The sequence below is a fragment of the Callithrix jacchus genome, chromosome 10 (assembly GCF_049354715.1).
Source record: "Callithrix jacchus isolate 240 chromosome 10, calJac240_pri, whole genome shotgun sequence".
NCBI lineage: Eukaryota > Metazoa > Chordata > Mammalia > Primates > Cebidae > Callithrix > Callithrix jacchus.
The window spans coordinates 56,809,793-56,827,561 of record NC_133511.1 but is presented as its reverse complement, the minus strand read 5'-3'; the positions used below and the strand labels follow the sequence as shown (position 1 = coordinate 56,827,561).

Below are 17,769 nucleotides of genomic sequence, written 5' to 3'. Positions count from 1 at the left end.
CTCTTTCTGGGATGCATGTGAATGGTTTACTGCTGAAATGAGAGTGTCTGTCTGGAAAATAGGGCTTTAAATCATGTGGTGTTTTTGTTTCTGGCAACAAAAGCTCAAAATTTGAAAAATGGAAAGCAGCTATCATTGGAATGTACACTGTTAGCTAAGGACTTCACCTATAAGAGCTATAATCCAGGCTTAACATGAACTGGATATATAGTAGGAGCTTAATGAGCCTTTGTTGAATGAATAAATAGGTGAACTCTCAAGGAGGCTACTAGTTCTTTACCTATATGTGAAAACTAAGGCCCAGAGAGTTTAAGTGAATTGCTGAACAAACAGTTTTTCCCATAAAATGTGATTCATCATTTCACAACTTACTTTCTTGGTAAGAACCTAGGTAAAAGTTTAACATCACTGTCTCTCATTGTTTTACTCAGTAAGACTTCTTTGACTAATAAATATTAACGTCCAAAGGCTTTCACCTAAAGAAACGGTGGACCACCTGAACAGACAGACCAAATCGCAATGAGAACAACTGCCTTACTTCCCCACTCATACTTAAACTCAAGCAATTAATTAGATTGTTTGAGCAGAAATAATCCTCCCTGCCCAAGTCTCATCCCTGACCAAAATACCAAAACCATAAATGGAATGGCAAAATTTGAGCAATCAATTCTGACATTTCACATCTCCAGAGAGCACCAAATGGCTATGCTTTAATAAGCCCAACTGTCTCCTTCTCCCTCTCTCCCATCTGGCATTTTCAGGTTCTGGCCAAACCCATAATTGGGTCATGCTTGGAGAACTGGACAGTGGGAACATCATTTGTCCCTGGGAGTTCCTTTCCTGGTGCTCCACAGGCCCTGTTGGAGGAAGAACTGGAAGGTCACCCACATTAGTGGCCACAGGCTTGCTCTGAAGGCTAGGTGAATAAACTCTTATGTAATGCCAGCCATAAGCTGCCATCTGAGAGCTCAGGTGACCAGTCACTGGGGAACGATGAATAGACACTTGGCTTAAGAGACCATGGTACAAAACCCAGCTGGGTCTCTTACACACTACGTAATCTCAGAAAAGTGATTCTATGCTAACAGTCCAGATTTTGAAGTCACACAGCCTGGGTTTGAATTCTGCTTCTTGCACTTACTAGGTCTGTAACTTAGGGTGGTCCTCAATCTCTTAGGATTTCAACTTTTGTGTTTATTCAATTAGAGCTAATGTAGACTTCAAAAATGTAACATTCATTACAGTGAATGTTAAATGAGAGAATACAAGAAATGTGTTTAGCGCAGTATCTGATCTATAGTAAGAACCCATATACAATAGGCAGCTACTAAGATGATTATGATAATGTTGCCCATGATGTCACTTGTCATCACTGGTCCCTATTTCCTTATCTGTAAAAGGGAAGTAACACAGGTGCCCTATTTCAGCTGCTCATTGCCAAGGTTAGTCCCTTTATGCCAGGTGGGAGCAAGACATGGACTTCCATTTTTCCCCTCTTAAGAGACCGTGAAATGTAGGCCACCAGACTTGAGAGCTGTAGGGTTGAGAAGAGCCCCAAACCTTTGCAGTTGCTCATAGAGACATCAGACATTCAAACACAAAGGCATGTGTTTGAGTCCAGGCTTAGCTCCCTGCTGCCACTGTATTCTGGCAGACTCCTTAAATTGTCTATTTCCTAACTTGGCAAACGCTCCTAGGGTAGTATTCCTGGTACAGTGGAAAGCCATCTGTCTTTCCCGTCAAAGAGACTGGTTTGGTCAGTGGCTGGGTGTGCATTCTTGGGTAAGTTACTTGACATCTCTGATCCTCAGTTTCTGTATGAGATTTTTGTGAAGATTAAACCGAAATCATGTATGTGAAAGCACCTGGTGCAATACATGATCAGTGCTGTAAGCAGATGGAATTCACTCTTGTCTGCTGCCCTTTCATTTTCCTTGCCTTTACAATATAGCCCACATTGCCCTAATCACAGAGTAGCTGTGCCACTGTTACATGCTGGTCCTGCGAGTGAGGGGCTCCAGGCAACGAACCAGCAATAGCACCTGGTACTCAGGTGCTGCCCAAGCAATGCTTGCTGAATTGAATTTTGTCAGCTCTTATTTTTGTACCTTTGCAGGGCAAGACTGCTTTTGACTCAAGTGCAATTCTGTAGCCTGGATTCAAATTCCAGTTCTACCACTTACTACATGGGTAATTTCAGGCACATTAATGAACCTTTCTGTGCCTCAATCTCTTCATTTGTAAAATAAGGATAATAATTGCAACTTACTCATAGGGTCGTGATGAGGTTTAAATTAATAATTGTAAAGGGCTTACAATAGCGTCTAGAATGCAATAGGAACATTTTATTAAATAAAATTTATTCCCCAACTTCAAAAAAAAGGGGGGGGGAGGGTGATAATACTCATACTCTTCATCTTATGGTTTCATTTTGGAATGACTAAATGACATTATCAGTAGAGAAACATTTTTGTAAAAGGTATGAAGTCATACACTGATGTTACCCATTATGAGATTTAAAAAATTTTCCCGAGCAGCACTCCTCAGGAAACAGGCTAGAAAGAAATTAAAAACTGAAAAATAACATCAACCTAATAAATGTAGGTTTTATATTGCACTAAAATAAGTATATGAGTACTCTTTGTAGGGTAGGATTATAAGTGATATTTTCTTTATATTTTTCTAAATGTTCCCACTTTTCTACAGTGAAAGTTATTACTTTTACAAATACTTAAAAGAATAAAAGTAACTTCTTAAAAAAATAAAATCCTAAAAAGAAAACTTAGCAGAAATTTATTTACAGCTATAAATTTTGTACATATATTTGGGAGGTGGAGGTACTGCACCCTTCATAACAAGTAAATAAATATCAACATTGCAATCACTAATCAAATGTATTTTCCAGGTCAGGTATGCTTTGGTTGTTAAGATGGTTCTTTTCTAAAATAAGAGAGAAATAGCTAATTCAAGAATGATTACTATCAGGTAGAAGATTATTTCAGAAGGAATAGCATTGAGAATGTTCCTGTGGAGAAAAATGATGAGCTAATTGAACAAATGACTTAATAAGATTGGTTAGAATCACAGAACCTTGTGGTTGGAAAGAGGCAGAAAATTATATAATTCAACTCCTGTATCCAAAGTTTGAATCCCTTTTCTATTTTCCCAGGTAGTCCATACCATCTTTAGGCAGCTCCAACTATTGAAAGGATTTATGCAGCCATCAAAAACGATGAGTTTGTGTCCTTTGTAGGGACATGGATGAACCTGGAGACCAACATTCTCAGCAAACTGACACAAGAACAGAAAATGAAATACCACATGTTCTCACTCATAGGTGGGTGTTGAACAATGAGAACACATGGACACAGGGAGGGGAGCATCACACACGGGTCTGTTGGGGGGAATAGGGGAGAGACAGCAGAGGGGTGGGGAGTTGGGGAGAGATGGGGAGAAATGCCAGATATAGGTGAAGGGGAGGAAGGCAGCAAATCACACTGCCATGTGTGTACCTATGCAACTATCTTGCATGTTCTTCACATGTACCCCAAAACCTAAAATGCAATAAAAAAAATAAAAATAAAAAAATAAGCTGACATCTATTCCTGCATAGTTTTTCTTCCTCCACCCTATTTCTAACTTTGGGGCCATAATTCAACAAGATGGCTCCTTCTTCTAGAGAACGGCTCTTCAGACAGCTCAGAATAATTAAAGCAAAACCAAAATGCATGATGTCTTGACATTTTTTTATTTGAAGTAAATGGAAATGGAGAGATGCAGAATATAAACAAGCCAGTGCTGAGTCAATGCTTTAAACATATAACCTTTCAGAAAACACACACACCTATGCTACAGTCAGAATGCCCTGGCAAAGCAATGTCAGGCAATTATCCAGGAGCCAAGAGGCTTAAAGAAACCAAGAGAACTCTGTTGGTGGGAGATCTACAAGCACTGGCATGGAGGATGGGGAAGTTCTTTGGAGTTTCAGTACCTTCACTGTGACTCCTCCCAGCTAAAGGTAAGATAACAGCTGAGGACTAGGGAGCCCTCTGCTTTCCATGCCACATTCTTCCCCAGGCTGTGCGACCACAGGCAGAGAGAGGAGAGGATCAGTTGTCTCAGGAGCACAAATATCCCACAGAGTTATTCTGAGGTTTAAGTTACATCTTCCTGGCTGGGCGCGGTGGTTCATGCCTGTAATCCCAGCACTTTGGGAAGCCAAGGCGGGTGGATCACAAGGTCAGGAGTTTGATACCAGCCTGGCCAATATGGTGAAACCCGTCTCTACTAAAAATACAAAAATTATCTGGGTGTGGTGGTGCATGGCTGTAATCCCAGCTACTCAAGAGGCTGAGGCAGGAGAATCACCTGCACCCAGGAAATGGAGGTTGCAGTGAGCCCAGATCGTGCCACTGTGCTCCAGCCTGGGCAACACAGCAAGACTCAGTTTCAAAAAAAAAAAAAAGGTACATCTTCCAAGGCTCAATCACTTGATGTGTAGAAGAACTTGAATACCCAGCTTCACTGGGAATTTTTTACAAAGGCATTTTGGGCGTTTGGATATGAGGATCAAAGCCCTTTGAGAAATCTGCAGCTTAAGAAAAGTTAGTGCCTGCTTTTATTAAGCATCATTCCTGACTAATTTTTACTCTATTTAATCTCTGGGATACAGCCAGTTTCTGTTTCTTGGACATCTTGGTGCCAAAGGAACATTTGTGAGAAGGAAATTTCCTGTCTGGTGATGGATCCGCTGGGACAGATTAAGGAGTTGGTTGTTCTGAAGGACATTTCTGCTTTTCAAAAGCAGAGCTGAAGAAATGCTTGGAAGAGGAAGTGTGATACTCTTGACTTAGGAAACACTTACATACAACTAAATCTCTGAGTGACTATTGGAAGCTGTGAGGTAAACAGTAAAGAAAACAGTAAAAATTGAAAAAAAAAGTCATAAACCCAGTCCTTAGACCTCATCAGATGTTTGACAGCTCATATTCCAAGCATCTGAATTTGAGGTGAAGGTTTTCCTTTTTTTCCCACCAATATTTGAATATATAACATAGCCAGGACCTTAGCCCAGTGAACCGCCTACTTCATTTGCCTTCAACTTGGCCATTCTATAAAATTCCTTGGTAACTTTTGGAAATGAAAGGACTTAATTTGTAAGTCAGCATATGAGCTGATAAGCACAAGCTTGCGCATGCACACACTGGTAAAGGTTTGAGGAACACAGTGTTAGCAGCTCATCTTTCTTCCTTTATTTCTTGTCACAGGCACCAATTTTGATAGAACCCTAATATAGGAGAAAGAGGATTTTTAATTCATGTCACCTGTCACTACTGACAATTTTTCTGCAGATTGACTATCCCATTTAAATAAATTTAATTTTGTGAACAGTTTCTCCCACCTTCTTCTTCTCTCCTCTCCACTCCCTGGATAGCTGAAAAGCAAATATTCTGGTACAGAAGGCATTCTTACCTCCGCTTGCTGGGGATGACCCCCATCTCCTCGCTGTCTCCCTCCAGCATGACTCTCCTGGCTTGCCACCACTCATCGTCAGAGGCATTGATAACGTGGAGAATATCTCCGTATTTAAAACTAAGTCCTTGACTTGGCAGCCCACTGTCCTTGCTCTTATCATAGTCGAACATGGCTCTGGAGGAAAGGACAAAAGAGGACACTGTTAGGAATCTGTGGCAGTGCAGATTTAGGATTTATGGTTTCAAATCTTCACCCTTGCTCTGAGAACCCATCATCACTTAATACCAACTCCCAGGACGGTTCCCTGGATCACAGTCCACACTCTCACTGCTTTGGCAACAAACTAAAGTTAGTTCTTGCTTCTTCTTGATGGTTATTGGGGTAGCCTATAGATCCCCCAAACTGAGATCTGCTTCTTTTCTTGGAGACCATCAGATGTTAGAAGGTGACAATAGAAGATGAGAAAGGCAGTTTACTACCTAATGGAAGATTATTTTCCCTCCCATTACGATCAGATTTTTTAAATTACTCAAAAAGTAAAATAATAAAGAGAAACAGGGCTATTTTTCTAAATGAAGCATTTTGCAGTATCAACAAATCATCTCAGATGTATCAGCCTGTAGAACTCTTTGTTTTATAATGGTAAAAAATGGTCACAAATGTCTACGCATGGTAGGCTGTGATTCCTCCACTCAATGCAATATCGGACCACCACTGCAACAGAATGAAGAGGTTAATGTAATCACCTGAATACATGCTTAAAATGCAGCATATTTTAAAATCTATGTGTATGTGTATGCATGGATAGATAAAAAGTCATGTAAACAACACAACAAATCTTTTTGCTTCCATACTATGCTGAGCTTACCTCATCATGGCACTTAAGAATTACAATTCTTGCTTTCTGTATCATGCTGCCCCCACTAAAAAGCATTTGCTAAGCATTAGTTAAGGCCAATGCACTGTGATACGTATGACTGGCAGCATGAGAGAGTTGGAATCAAAATCAGAATGATGAACAAGACCTTAGAAACTAGCTGTCATCATTAAGAGGTGAACATTTGCCACCACTCCTATGTTGTCCATGTCCTGCTCTATATCTCACATTCAAAAATCACCACCATACACATACAGTATATGGATTTTCCTGGAGAAGCAGATTTCACTACCTCTCTGTTTATTCCCCTTTGATTTCATTCTAAGAATTTCCTTAGAGTATAACCACTATGTATGCAAAACTAGCAAGATCTGGGGAACAGATTTTTCTAAAAAATCTGTTTTATTTTAGATTTTTCCACAGTGAGGACCAAGTGTGGTTTTCTTCTTCTTTTTTTTGCCCATCAAAGAAATGTCACATCTGCTGCCATGGCAACAAGAAAGAGCTGAAGACAGAACTTTTAAATACAGCAGGAAAAGTATAATTACTTGCAACATGGTCCCTTCTTCCATTAACACTGTCTCCAAGAGATGGAATTTGGAGAAGGTTTCTTGGTCCAAGCTCCCAAAATAAATAATTTTCACTTCGACCCAGTCAGGAACAGGGATCTGGGGAAAGGCAAATGCCCACCCCTGATGCTATCACTTCTCTGATCCTCTGATGTGACATACATTAGTTAACATTTTTGAGCCACAGGTTTTTTGATGCAAAACTAGTCTAATAACAATATTCACCTAGAACTGTTGTGATCCTTAATGAAGTAACACATATGCAGCACTAAGCCTATAGTAAGTACAGTATAGAAAAGTATGGTACAGTGTAGTTATTATAGACGACTGGGACCACGTCCTGCTCCTACTATGTCTTAGTCTTACAGCTAGTCAGCTGGGCAAGTTACTTAGTCTCTTTTAGGCTTTAGTTTCCTCACATACAACATAGTGATGATGATGACAATGATAGCAACTTTGGTAATAATAATTAACATCATTGAGTTGCTGTATGGGTAAAATGTTATGTAAGGTAATATATGTAAAGCATGTACAAAAGGGCCTGGCACACAGTGACAAACAGTAAGTATGAACTAACATTTTTATTATGATCTCCCTTTCCCCTTTTGCGTAGATGCTAATACAAATATTTTCTATAGATTCTACTCTGTGCAAAAAGTAGTTAACACAGCAGGCCTGAGACTGCTGTTCTTGCTTGTAACAGTGGCCCTTGGCTGACATCTGGGAAGTTAGATTTTCGGAGGGTTCCCATGCCTAAGAATGGCTTACTGTGCCTAAACTGTGTGTACAAACAATATCATTTACATGGAACACCTGCTTTCTTTCTGGGAGTCTGATATTGTGGTATGTGCCAGGCAGAGGCGTAAACCTGGACATTGAGTCGCTAATAAGATTCCCTGGTAGGCAACACTTGGCATCTGTTGTTGTAATGTGTTGCTGGAAGAATTGGGCACTTTCTGTCTGACCCTACTGAGAGAACTCTCGGAAACTTGCAGCTAGTTTTTTCCAGACTTGGTCCTATGCTCCTGCTCCATTATCTGACATTGTTTCATATCTTGCTTTGCAGTAATAAATCAAAGTCATGAGCATGATCATGCTGAGTCCTGTAAACTCTCCTATTGAGTCATCAACCTGGGAGCTGTCTTGGGTATCCCCAACACACACTCTCTAGATTGCAAAGCATTTTTATGTATGTTACCTTATTGTGACTCAATCAGTTGCTGTGAAGAAGGTATGACAGATATACTATTATCCTCCCCACTTTTTGTTGTTGTTGTTGTTAAAAGATGAGGGACATATCTAGTGGGGTACACTAACTCCAGAATATATGGCTTAGTGGTAGCAACCTAGGATAAGAACATCGGTCACCAGGTCCAAGCCTAGTTCAGTACTCTTCACCTTGCCCCCTCATTCAACCTGGGAGGTGGCGGTGATGAGGTGTTGAAGATGATAACCATGATGGCTCCTACTACTTACGCCCTTACTGGGTGGTCTGGCACATTGTAGTCATGGTCTTATTTGATGTAACAGCAACCCTAGAGGTAAAAATTAGTATCTGCACTTAATAGATGAGGGAAGAAGGCTCAGGAAGTTAAGGAGCCTGGCCCAGGTCACACATACACATGTGGTGGAGGTTAAATATAAAATGAGGTATATCTGACTCCAAAATCTGCTTTCTTGGTCATTTTACTATATGGCTTAATTTCCCCACTTGTTGCCGTCCGGCCATGCTCATGATCTAGCACTGCCAAAGACGTTTAATCTTCCCTTCAGGGCTGACAACTGGACAACTGTTTCTTTCCTAAATTCCTGAATTACTGCTCAGTCCTTGTCCAAGTATTTCTTATCCCCAAAGTCCTTAAATTGCTGGCCTGACTCCAGGCTCCTTCTGGATATAAACTATGGGGAGTTGAGGTAGAGCAACCATCAGAAGGGCTGGCAAGTAGTAGCCAAGAAGGCAGGCTCTGGAGCCAGACTGCCTAGCTTTGCAATTTTTTAACTATATGATCTTGGGGACGTTACTTAACCTTTTTGGGCCTTAAATTTTCTTAATCCTAAAACTGGCACAAATAATAACACCATCTATCTCAAAGTTATGGGGAGGATTAAATGAAATAATATACATGAAGTCCTGTAACACTAGCCTGGCACTAGTGAGGGCTCAATAAATGTAAGATATTATTATAATAACTGTAATTCTGAAAAATATGTTAGGCTTTGAATCAGGGGATCTGTGTGCCAATTGTGCCACTTAAAAGCTGTTTTCTGGAGTGTGTAAAGACATCTAAAATATCTCTCTATCTTTAGGACCTAATAGGATGCTGGACCCAAAGTAGATCCTCACCCAGTACAGGCCTGTGAAAATGTTTCAGGTGGCTTTTGAAAGCCCTTCTTCTCTCATGTCTCCACATTCCCATTTGAAGTGGGGGTGGGGACTCTTCCTAAAAGTCCCTACCAGGTCAGACATTCACTCAGCTATGCTATTCTGTTCCCAAGAGTCCTTAAGGGGAAGTTTCCCACTCCTGCTGTTAGCTGCAGATGTCCTTGCTGAGGAGCTCAACAACAGGCTCTTTTCATGGGCTCCACTGGTCTTGGACAATCTGCCTCTCTAGGATTATAATCATTCAGACTTGTCAGGTCCCTAAAACCAAGCAGCTGACATATTTCAGCAGCTTCTGGCTCCTTGGGATATTAATGGATCCTCACATCTGGGAAAAAAGTGACAGTGCCCCCATCACCTAATTTAACAAGCGATAAGCTGTTTTTAATTTGCTTTATGTGCTAATTCATCACAGCAACTTTTATAAAATGCCATTAAGACTCACACTTTCCATCCAGGGTGCTTTTAACAAGTCCATTAGACAAGTAGAATTGAACATGAATAATGTAAAGACCTTGCCATCCTCCTGCCCCTCCTGGATTTCAACATGTGGTGGCCCCTTGCCAACTGGGGAAGTCTAGTAAAGGAAGAGTGAAGCAGCGGCTCACCCTCATGGCTTTGCAACATGGCTGTGAGATACCTAGTTACTCACTAAAATAGCGCTTTTTAGGTGTCACGCAATGCAGTAAGCATTTTATATTCATTGTCTCATCCAATTTATTGGGTAGGCAACATAACGTATGAGTCATATATGCCAGGCTTCAAAGAGAGGAGACCTGGGTTTATGTCACAGTTCTCCCATTCCTAGCTGTATAATTTGGGCAGGTTACTTAACCTCTTAGATAACCACTTTGCCATAGAGGGCCATTCTCTTATTCAGGAAATGCAGATAGCAATGGCACTAATGCAAAAGGCTGCTGTGGAGATACGACAATGGGATGATACACCTAAAGTACCCAGTACAGATGACTGCATCTGTTGTTGTTATTACTTCTGACAACAATTCTGTGATGTATGCACTTTTGGGCTCATGAAAAAAATATAAGACATAAAGAGGCAAAATGAAAATAAAATAGTTAGTAGCAGAAGCAGGATTAAAATACAGATAGATGTGTCTCACTCAAAAGCTCAAGTTCCTAATCACAGAATTCTTGGAATTCCTGATAAGAAATGTTGTACTTAGATTTTATACCTAAGGATTTCATGATTTGATGATAATACTTACAGTGATACCATGTACTAGTCTGCTAAAAAGATGCATGAGTAGTTTATACAGGACACATTCACTTCTCACTGCTATCCTGCAATGCATATATTAGCCTTGTATTATAGACGAAGAAATACAGACTTGGTTAATTTAAGCAACAAGTACATTATCATTCCAGCTATCAAGTGATGGGGCAGGACTCAAAGCCGGTCTTCATCTAAGACCTGTGTATTTCTTGCTATAAAAACCTCTGTGCTCTTTTGCAAGCAACCCTTTCCAGCTCAAAGCACTCAGATTCTCCACTTAGGCTTAGACTGAGGTAACATTTAACAATCATGGACCGTAAAAGTGTTGGTGTTTACTATATAGGCCACGGAATTTAGTTTTGACTGTACCACTTTAAAGCTAGGACAGCAGCAAATGATGAAAATGGAGAGACAGTATCACTAAGAATAGAAAAAATTCTGTGATGTGTTTCATAGGTCACAGGATATGGTAGGAGAAATAATATCCTCAACTCACTCCCCAAAAATGTTCACACTTTAATTCTCAGAGCCTATGAATATGTTATCTTAAACAGCAAAAGGGACTTGGAGATGTGATTAAGGTTAAGAATCTGGAGAGGGGGAGACTGTCTTGGATTATCGGGGTAGAACCAATCTAATTACATGTAAAGTACCTTTACATGAATCCTTAGAAGAGGGAGGAAGACAAAAGATTGGATTGGAGAGATGTGACTTGGAAAGGACTTGACCCACCACTGACTGCTGGCTTCAAAGTTAGAGAAAGAGGACAAGCCGAGGAACATGGTGACCTTTCTAAACTGGGAATGGTTATTAGGTTACAGCCATCAAGAAAACATGCACTTTAGTCCTACAATCATAAGGAAATAAATTCTGCCAATGACCTGAATGAGCAGGAGATGAGCCTCCAGAAGGGCTATGATTGCTGAAAGCTTTATTTTATTCTGGTGAGATCTGTACCAGACCTACAGAACTGTAAGATAATACATTTGTGTTAAGTCATTAGGTCTGTGATAATTTGTTATGGTAGCAATAGAAAATATCAATTTTGGTACCAAAAGTAGGGTGCTATGTAACAAATACCTAAAAGTATAGAAGTGGCTTTTGAATTGGGAAGTAAACAGAGGCTAGAAGAATGTTGAGGAACATAATAGAAAAAACCTACATTGCTTCTAACAAGAGATTTGCAGAAATACAGACTTTAAGGACACTGCCAGTGAAGCTTTAAAGATTTCTTATAGAAGTGTGGACTTGGAGAATGCTGAGCATGACAGTGCAAATGGAAATGAGAAACATGTTATTGGAAACTATACGAATGGGATCCTGGTTACACAGTGGTGGAAAGCTTAGCAGAATTATGCCCTGTAGTTATGTGGAAAGGAGAATCTTTGGGGGCCTGAGGGTAGACTGTGGCAGGAAGAATAATTGATCTTCCATTAGAAGAACCATTAGATGTGGATAAAGAATCAATGTAGATTAAGAACTTAAAGAACTTAAGGTTTTAATTCTAATTCCCACAAAAACCTTAGGTGATAAATACAATTTTCCCTATTTTAACATAAAGAAGCTGAGATACAAAAGCAGCAGCCTTTTCCCTTCTTTAAAATTGCAAACCACTCTGCTCTTGTACCTCTCTTGGGAAGCCTCCAACATCTACTCTTAAGTGGGACTATGTCTCATCTCCTTTACTACATCAGAAACAACATCAGGAGCTCCCAGATCAAGCCTCAGCACAGAGTTTTTACAGATGGATTTACAAATGAACAAGTGAATCAGCAAATTACTCCCTTCTGTGCTGTGAACGTGTTTGGGCTAGAGAGGCCTTTGTTTCCCTGACAACATTAAGACCCAAGGAACAGAGTGCTTCAACTCAATTTCCTTCATCTAGAAATTGAGGCCTCTGCTTGATTAGAGGAGAACTGGTCCTCGTCTTTCTATGAGGCAAGAGAAAGAACAATAGCAGCAGAAAATAAAGTCTGCTCTCTGTTCCATCCCACTGTGTCTGGCCTGGACATGTATGAGCCATTTTCACATTGTCAAGGTAAGCACATATTAATAGTGCAAAAAGCATAGATGTTGGAGCGAAGAAACACACATTCAAGTCAGTCCACTCTTTCTAGCTGATTGTTATTGAGAAAATAAGTGTAGTAATCTGAGCTTCAGTTTCATCTCCAAGATGAGGCTAATCATTCCTATATGTCACATATTTGTAGAGATTCAATAAGATGATATAGGAAAAGCAGTTCACATAATAACTGGCAAAACAATGGTTCCTTTACTTCTTCTCTACTCTAAAGATGAGCAAAGTGTTATCCCACAAGTATTGGAAGGGGGATGAAATACGGATGGTGTTTTTTAAATGTGACCTAAAAATGCATATGTAGTAAACGTCTTCAAAACATTTTCTTTCTAGAGGGCCATGGGAAAGGATGCTGGACTGGGAGCAGAGAACTCTAAACTTCAGTTGCCATTATTTTATAAAAATCACAATTTTTTATTTGTATTATCTTCTTAAAAACAGTCATTCACCCACTCATACATTTCGTGAATACATGTTTTGAAAGCAGAGAAAACACCCTGGAAATAAAAAGAATCTTAGATGGAGTTAGGAGTGAAGATTTCTAATCTTGGCTTCAACATGATTCACTATGTGATCTTGAGTGACTTACTTAACCTCCACAGACTTCAGCTCCTATGATAATTAATAGGCCGACTGCATTTCTCTAGGATGTATTCAACTGTAAGCCAAAAGATAGCTCTTAAAATGTAGGCATTATTCTCATTTTGTTGAAGGGAATATTTATTATGTTCCAGGGTTTGTATCACATGGGTTATACCATTTAATCAACCTTATAAAGCAGATTTGTATTCTTTAAAGATACTCTTCTCATTACAACCCTCTATGTTTTGAGGGTGTTGGGAAATATCCATTTCTATTGTTCCTAAAAAATCAGGCAATTACTGTCATGACTGCAGATAGAACTAATTGGACACCAACCAGAGGTCCTTACAGCTTGGGCCTCCCTGCAGCTATAGCTTTTTGATTATAATTGGGGAAGAAGCATCACTTCCAGGAGCAACAACTTGTCTCTCTCCCCTAAGCTCTCGATTCCCCAAGAGACATGGTATGAGCAGATTTCACATGTCTGGAGGCTTGCATGTCGATCATTTCAGACAACTCATCAACAGAGTCTCCAGGGATGGGGCCCGCTTGAGCCTGTCCTCTCTTTCAGGGTGTCCTGGCAGTCTGTCAGACTCAGACTGGTTGATCCCCCAGTGTTGACTGACAAGTCTCTTTTCTGAGGGAAACAGAGGCAAATCTGAACCTGCCCAGAGACAGAACTCACTGGACCGTGGTGATTGACATTTCAGGTTTCAGGGCTGGGTGAGGCTGCAAAGATTAATCATCTTAAAATCATTCTCCTTTCTCCCAAATGCCATCAGCTGGCTACTCAAAAAATGAAATGTGGGTAAGAGGAACACTGCTTGGATGAACAGCCCAGGTTTCATGACACTTTCAAGAGCTCTTATGTTCTGGCTCTGTGGATTAGGCAGTTGAGATGCTAATTGAGCTGTTTCAGAGAGGCTGACACAGTGCTGATTACAGCCTTTTATTTCTAAATTCAGCTACAAATGTAGATCAAGCTTTGATATTCACCTTTCAGGATCTTACCGCCATTAATTAGTAAGCTTGGGGTGGGAAAAAGAAGAAATATCCTGACATGGAATTTTATTATTGCTTATACATGATTATCATTCAAACATTTAAGTTTATATATGCATGATTCATGTAAAGATCATGAGATGGGAAACTCAGAGAGTGCTGAATTCAAATATTAGCTCTCAATTTTAAGCTGCAGTATGATTTTCAGCAAATTACTTCACATCTTGGTACCTGGGCTTTCGTTTATGCAAAATGAGGGACAAGAATCCCTGTCCAACAGGGTCCTTATGAGAATTACACATGAGAGCTTTTAGAATCCAGTGGGCACTCAATATTTGTTAATTGAGTCTAAAGTCTAAAATCTAAATTTTTTCCCCCTGCAAATTCTATGTCCTGGTTCTAGTGTTTCTCACTGGAGTATAAACAACTTAAGCCCACCTCTGCTATCCAGTAGCACTCTCTTAAGTGTTTATGGATGACAAATGATGAAATTAGTACAGTCCCTAGCTCAGCAGAGGTGCTGGATATAGCTTATTTTACTCATAAGTATATGAAAAATGGGAGAAAGACATTCAAGAGCATCTGAAATGACTCCTCCAAATCCTTAGTACTATCACAGTGGTTTATCAGGAGAAGTAATGAAATTTACACACCACAGTACCAGACAATTGGGCAATTACCTCGGTTGCCCCAATACCAAGTTTATTGTTTTGCCTACGATTTTTCAGAAAACTGGATGGAAAGTAGAGGCTGTATTGTAGCAGGAGGAGACCTGAAATGAGGGAACCTACTCTTCTAAATCTCATATGCCCATAAAGTTTCCCATTATCACCTGCTGACTAGAGCTAGAGAGGACATATGGCTCCTTACTCACCCAGGCAAAAGCACTGAGTTCAGAATGTAACAAACTCCCACATATGGAAATGAGATAATATTCATTTAAATATTAAATGTGATATTATTTCCAGAGTATTCACTATGTGTCATGCACTCTGTTGTTTGTTTGGGACTCAGCAAAGGCTTGTTTCCTACCTTTGCACAGCTTGATGTTTGGTTGGGAATATAGGTAAGAAGATACATTCATTTGGCCACTCACTCATTTTTTATTCTGCAAATACTTATCGAGTATTTACTATGCGTCAATGATGGTTCTAGGAGCTTGGGAACTACCAGTGAATAAAAACAGATAAAAATTCCTGCTTTCATGGATTTTGCATTCTCATTAAAGTAGATGGGCAAAAAACAATAAACATAATAAATAGGCAAATAGTATGATAGGTTAGGTGTTGACTGTTGCTATGGAAAAAGTTAAAAATAGAGCATGCTAAGGGGGATTAGGATTCTGGGATAGAGTAGGGCTTTGGTGGCAGCAAAGGCTACATTTTTAAATGGGGTGTTTGTTCAAGGTAGGACTGGCTGAAAAAGAGATGTCCAAGGCAAGGCTTTAAGGAGGTAAGGGATTCAACTGTGACCCAAAAGATAGCTCTCAGAATGTATCTGAGGTAAGAGTGCTGCTGGAGGGAATACCCAGTGCAAAGGCTGTAAACACAGTTAAAGTTGAGTCCGATATGTGCTATGTTAGGAATTACTATGGGCGCTGCTGTAGGATTGTAGAGCTAGGAAGCCTCATCAGGTACTCAAAAAGAAGTTGATGAATGAAAAGACAATTCATCCAGATTTACTAGCGGAGAGGTGGCAGCACAACTGCCCATCCCACCCTACTGAGCAGCCTTATCTTTCAGGCATTTTCTTAATGAAAGCCTCCTCTGTAATAACAGTAATCTCATATTCTTGAGGGCTCAGCTTCCTTCCTTCAGCCTCTCCCCCTTCCCAAGTCTCACTGAAAGTATGTACATGAGCTGAGTCACCGAATAGCTTTTCTTCTCTGACACACATGACCACAATTTATAAAGTGCAGATCAAATTCTTTGGCCCAAAATTTTTTCTAACATTGTTATGAAAGTACAAGTATTGGTCAACATTAAAAAATTTTGCAAATTCCATTCTTTGAAAGCCATGACTTTCTCTGGGAATCCTTTCTGAATCTATCTAGAGAGGGCTATTTCTTCCCCTCTCTGTGCCACATTGCAACCTTGTATGCTGTCTTATTCTTGTGCTTAGTAGGCTACATTTCAGTTGATTTATCTTTAGGTCTATCTTTCCTTCTAGACTTCTTGGCTCATGAGAGTCAGGTAGAGTCTTACTTATCTCTGTGTCCTTTGCAGAGAGGAGAAGGTGCTCACAAAACCAGGCTAGATTGAACTGAACTAAATTCAGAACACAAACTGTCTGACCTTCAGAAAATTGCTTCATCTTGTTTGGCCTCTTGAAGTTTTCCCATCTGTAAAATGGGATTAAAATATTGTATTTCGTCAATTTTAAGATTTTTATTTTTATGTCTAAAATCAGGATGTTTCTCAAGCATCAGTGCCATCTCCTAATTTAATTGGCAGAATTTTTCCTTTCTTGGTAATACATAGGGTACATCTTTCAATCAAGGACAATGTAGATTCAGTAAAACATGGCAGAAACTATCTCACAAGTTGGTGGGAGGATTAATGAATGATAGATAAAAAACCCTCAGATCAGTATCTGGCACTAAGTAAGAAGTAAGCACTGTGTGTGTGTGTGTGTGTGTGTGTGTGTGTATTTGCTGCTGCTGTTGCTGGGCTGTTATATGTTGTAAGTCACTTAGAATCACCTTATCATTCTCTTCTCTTCTTGTACACATTCTTGCAAACACTTTTCATACTCTTTTCTCAGTGACTGTTCAAAAAGTGCTAATAGCTCAAATAATGTGCTGCAGTCTGATGTTAACACAGTAAAGTCCTGTTCAGCAGTTCAATTTAATTGAATAAAATGTCTGTAGAAAATGTCCCTAGCATTTGTCAACAGTTCAGAAATTTAGAGGAAAAAAACCTAAAGAGATCTAGTATATGTGAATATTACTAGTATATTAGTATTTTATTCCAATAGCACAATCTTTTTTTTTTTTTTTGAAGTAGAGTCTCACTCTGTCACCCAGGCTGGAGTACAGTGGCATGAGCTCAGCTCACTGCAAACTCGAACTCTGGGGCTCAAGGAATCTCTGCCTTAGCCTCCTGAGTAGCTCACTAGTAACCATTTTGGGCTAATGTGTTTATGTTTTGTAGAGACTAGGTCTGGCTTTGTTGGGCCAGGCTGGTCTTAAAGCCCTGGACTCAAGCAGTCCTCCTGCCTCGGTCTCCCAAAGTGCTGGGATTACAGGAGTGAATCACCACGCCGGGCCTATGGTCTTTTAACTTTATCACTTAAGTTTTCAAGCTGGGACATTTATCCATGCACCTCGTGTAAGTCATCCATATACCCACTCATTAATTTGTTGAACACTGACAACATGTTTGGCAACAGGATAATGGAAAATGTTTGTCAGACCTGGGACATTGTTTTGCTATCTACTTGTTCCGGGGCTATAGACAGGGTTCTTAAATTCTGTTTCCTATTCTGTAAATTAAAGACTAATCCTGCCTGAATAGATACTGTTTGAATTCATCGAGGTAACATATGTAAAACTCCTATATCAGGGAGGCTGGTG

The 17,769-nt window shown here is 39.9% G+C and overlaps 1 protein-coding gene across 50 annotated transcripts in view; it reads right to left on the bottom strand.

Moving 5' to 3' along the window:
* Positions 1-17,769, bottom strand: part of DLG2 (discs large MAGUK scaffold protein 2) — a 2,299,762-nt gene that overhangs the window by 78,067 nt on the left and 2,203,926 nt on the right. For all 50 annotated transcript variants that reach the window (XM_078340083.1, XM_078340084.1, XM_054241373.2 and 47 more), the window contains one exon: positions 5,473-5,649. In XM_078340083.1, coding sequence (XP_078196209.1) covers positions 5,473-5,649 — 177 coding nt within the window. The remainder of the gene's footprint in view (positions 1-5,472; positions 5,650-17,769) is intronic.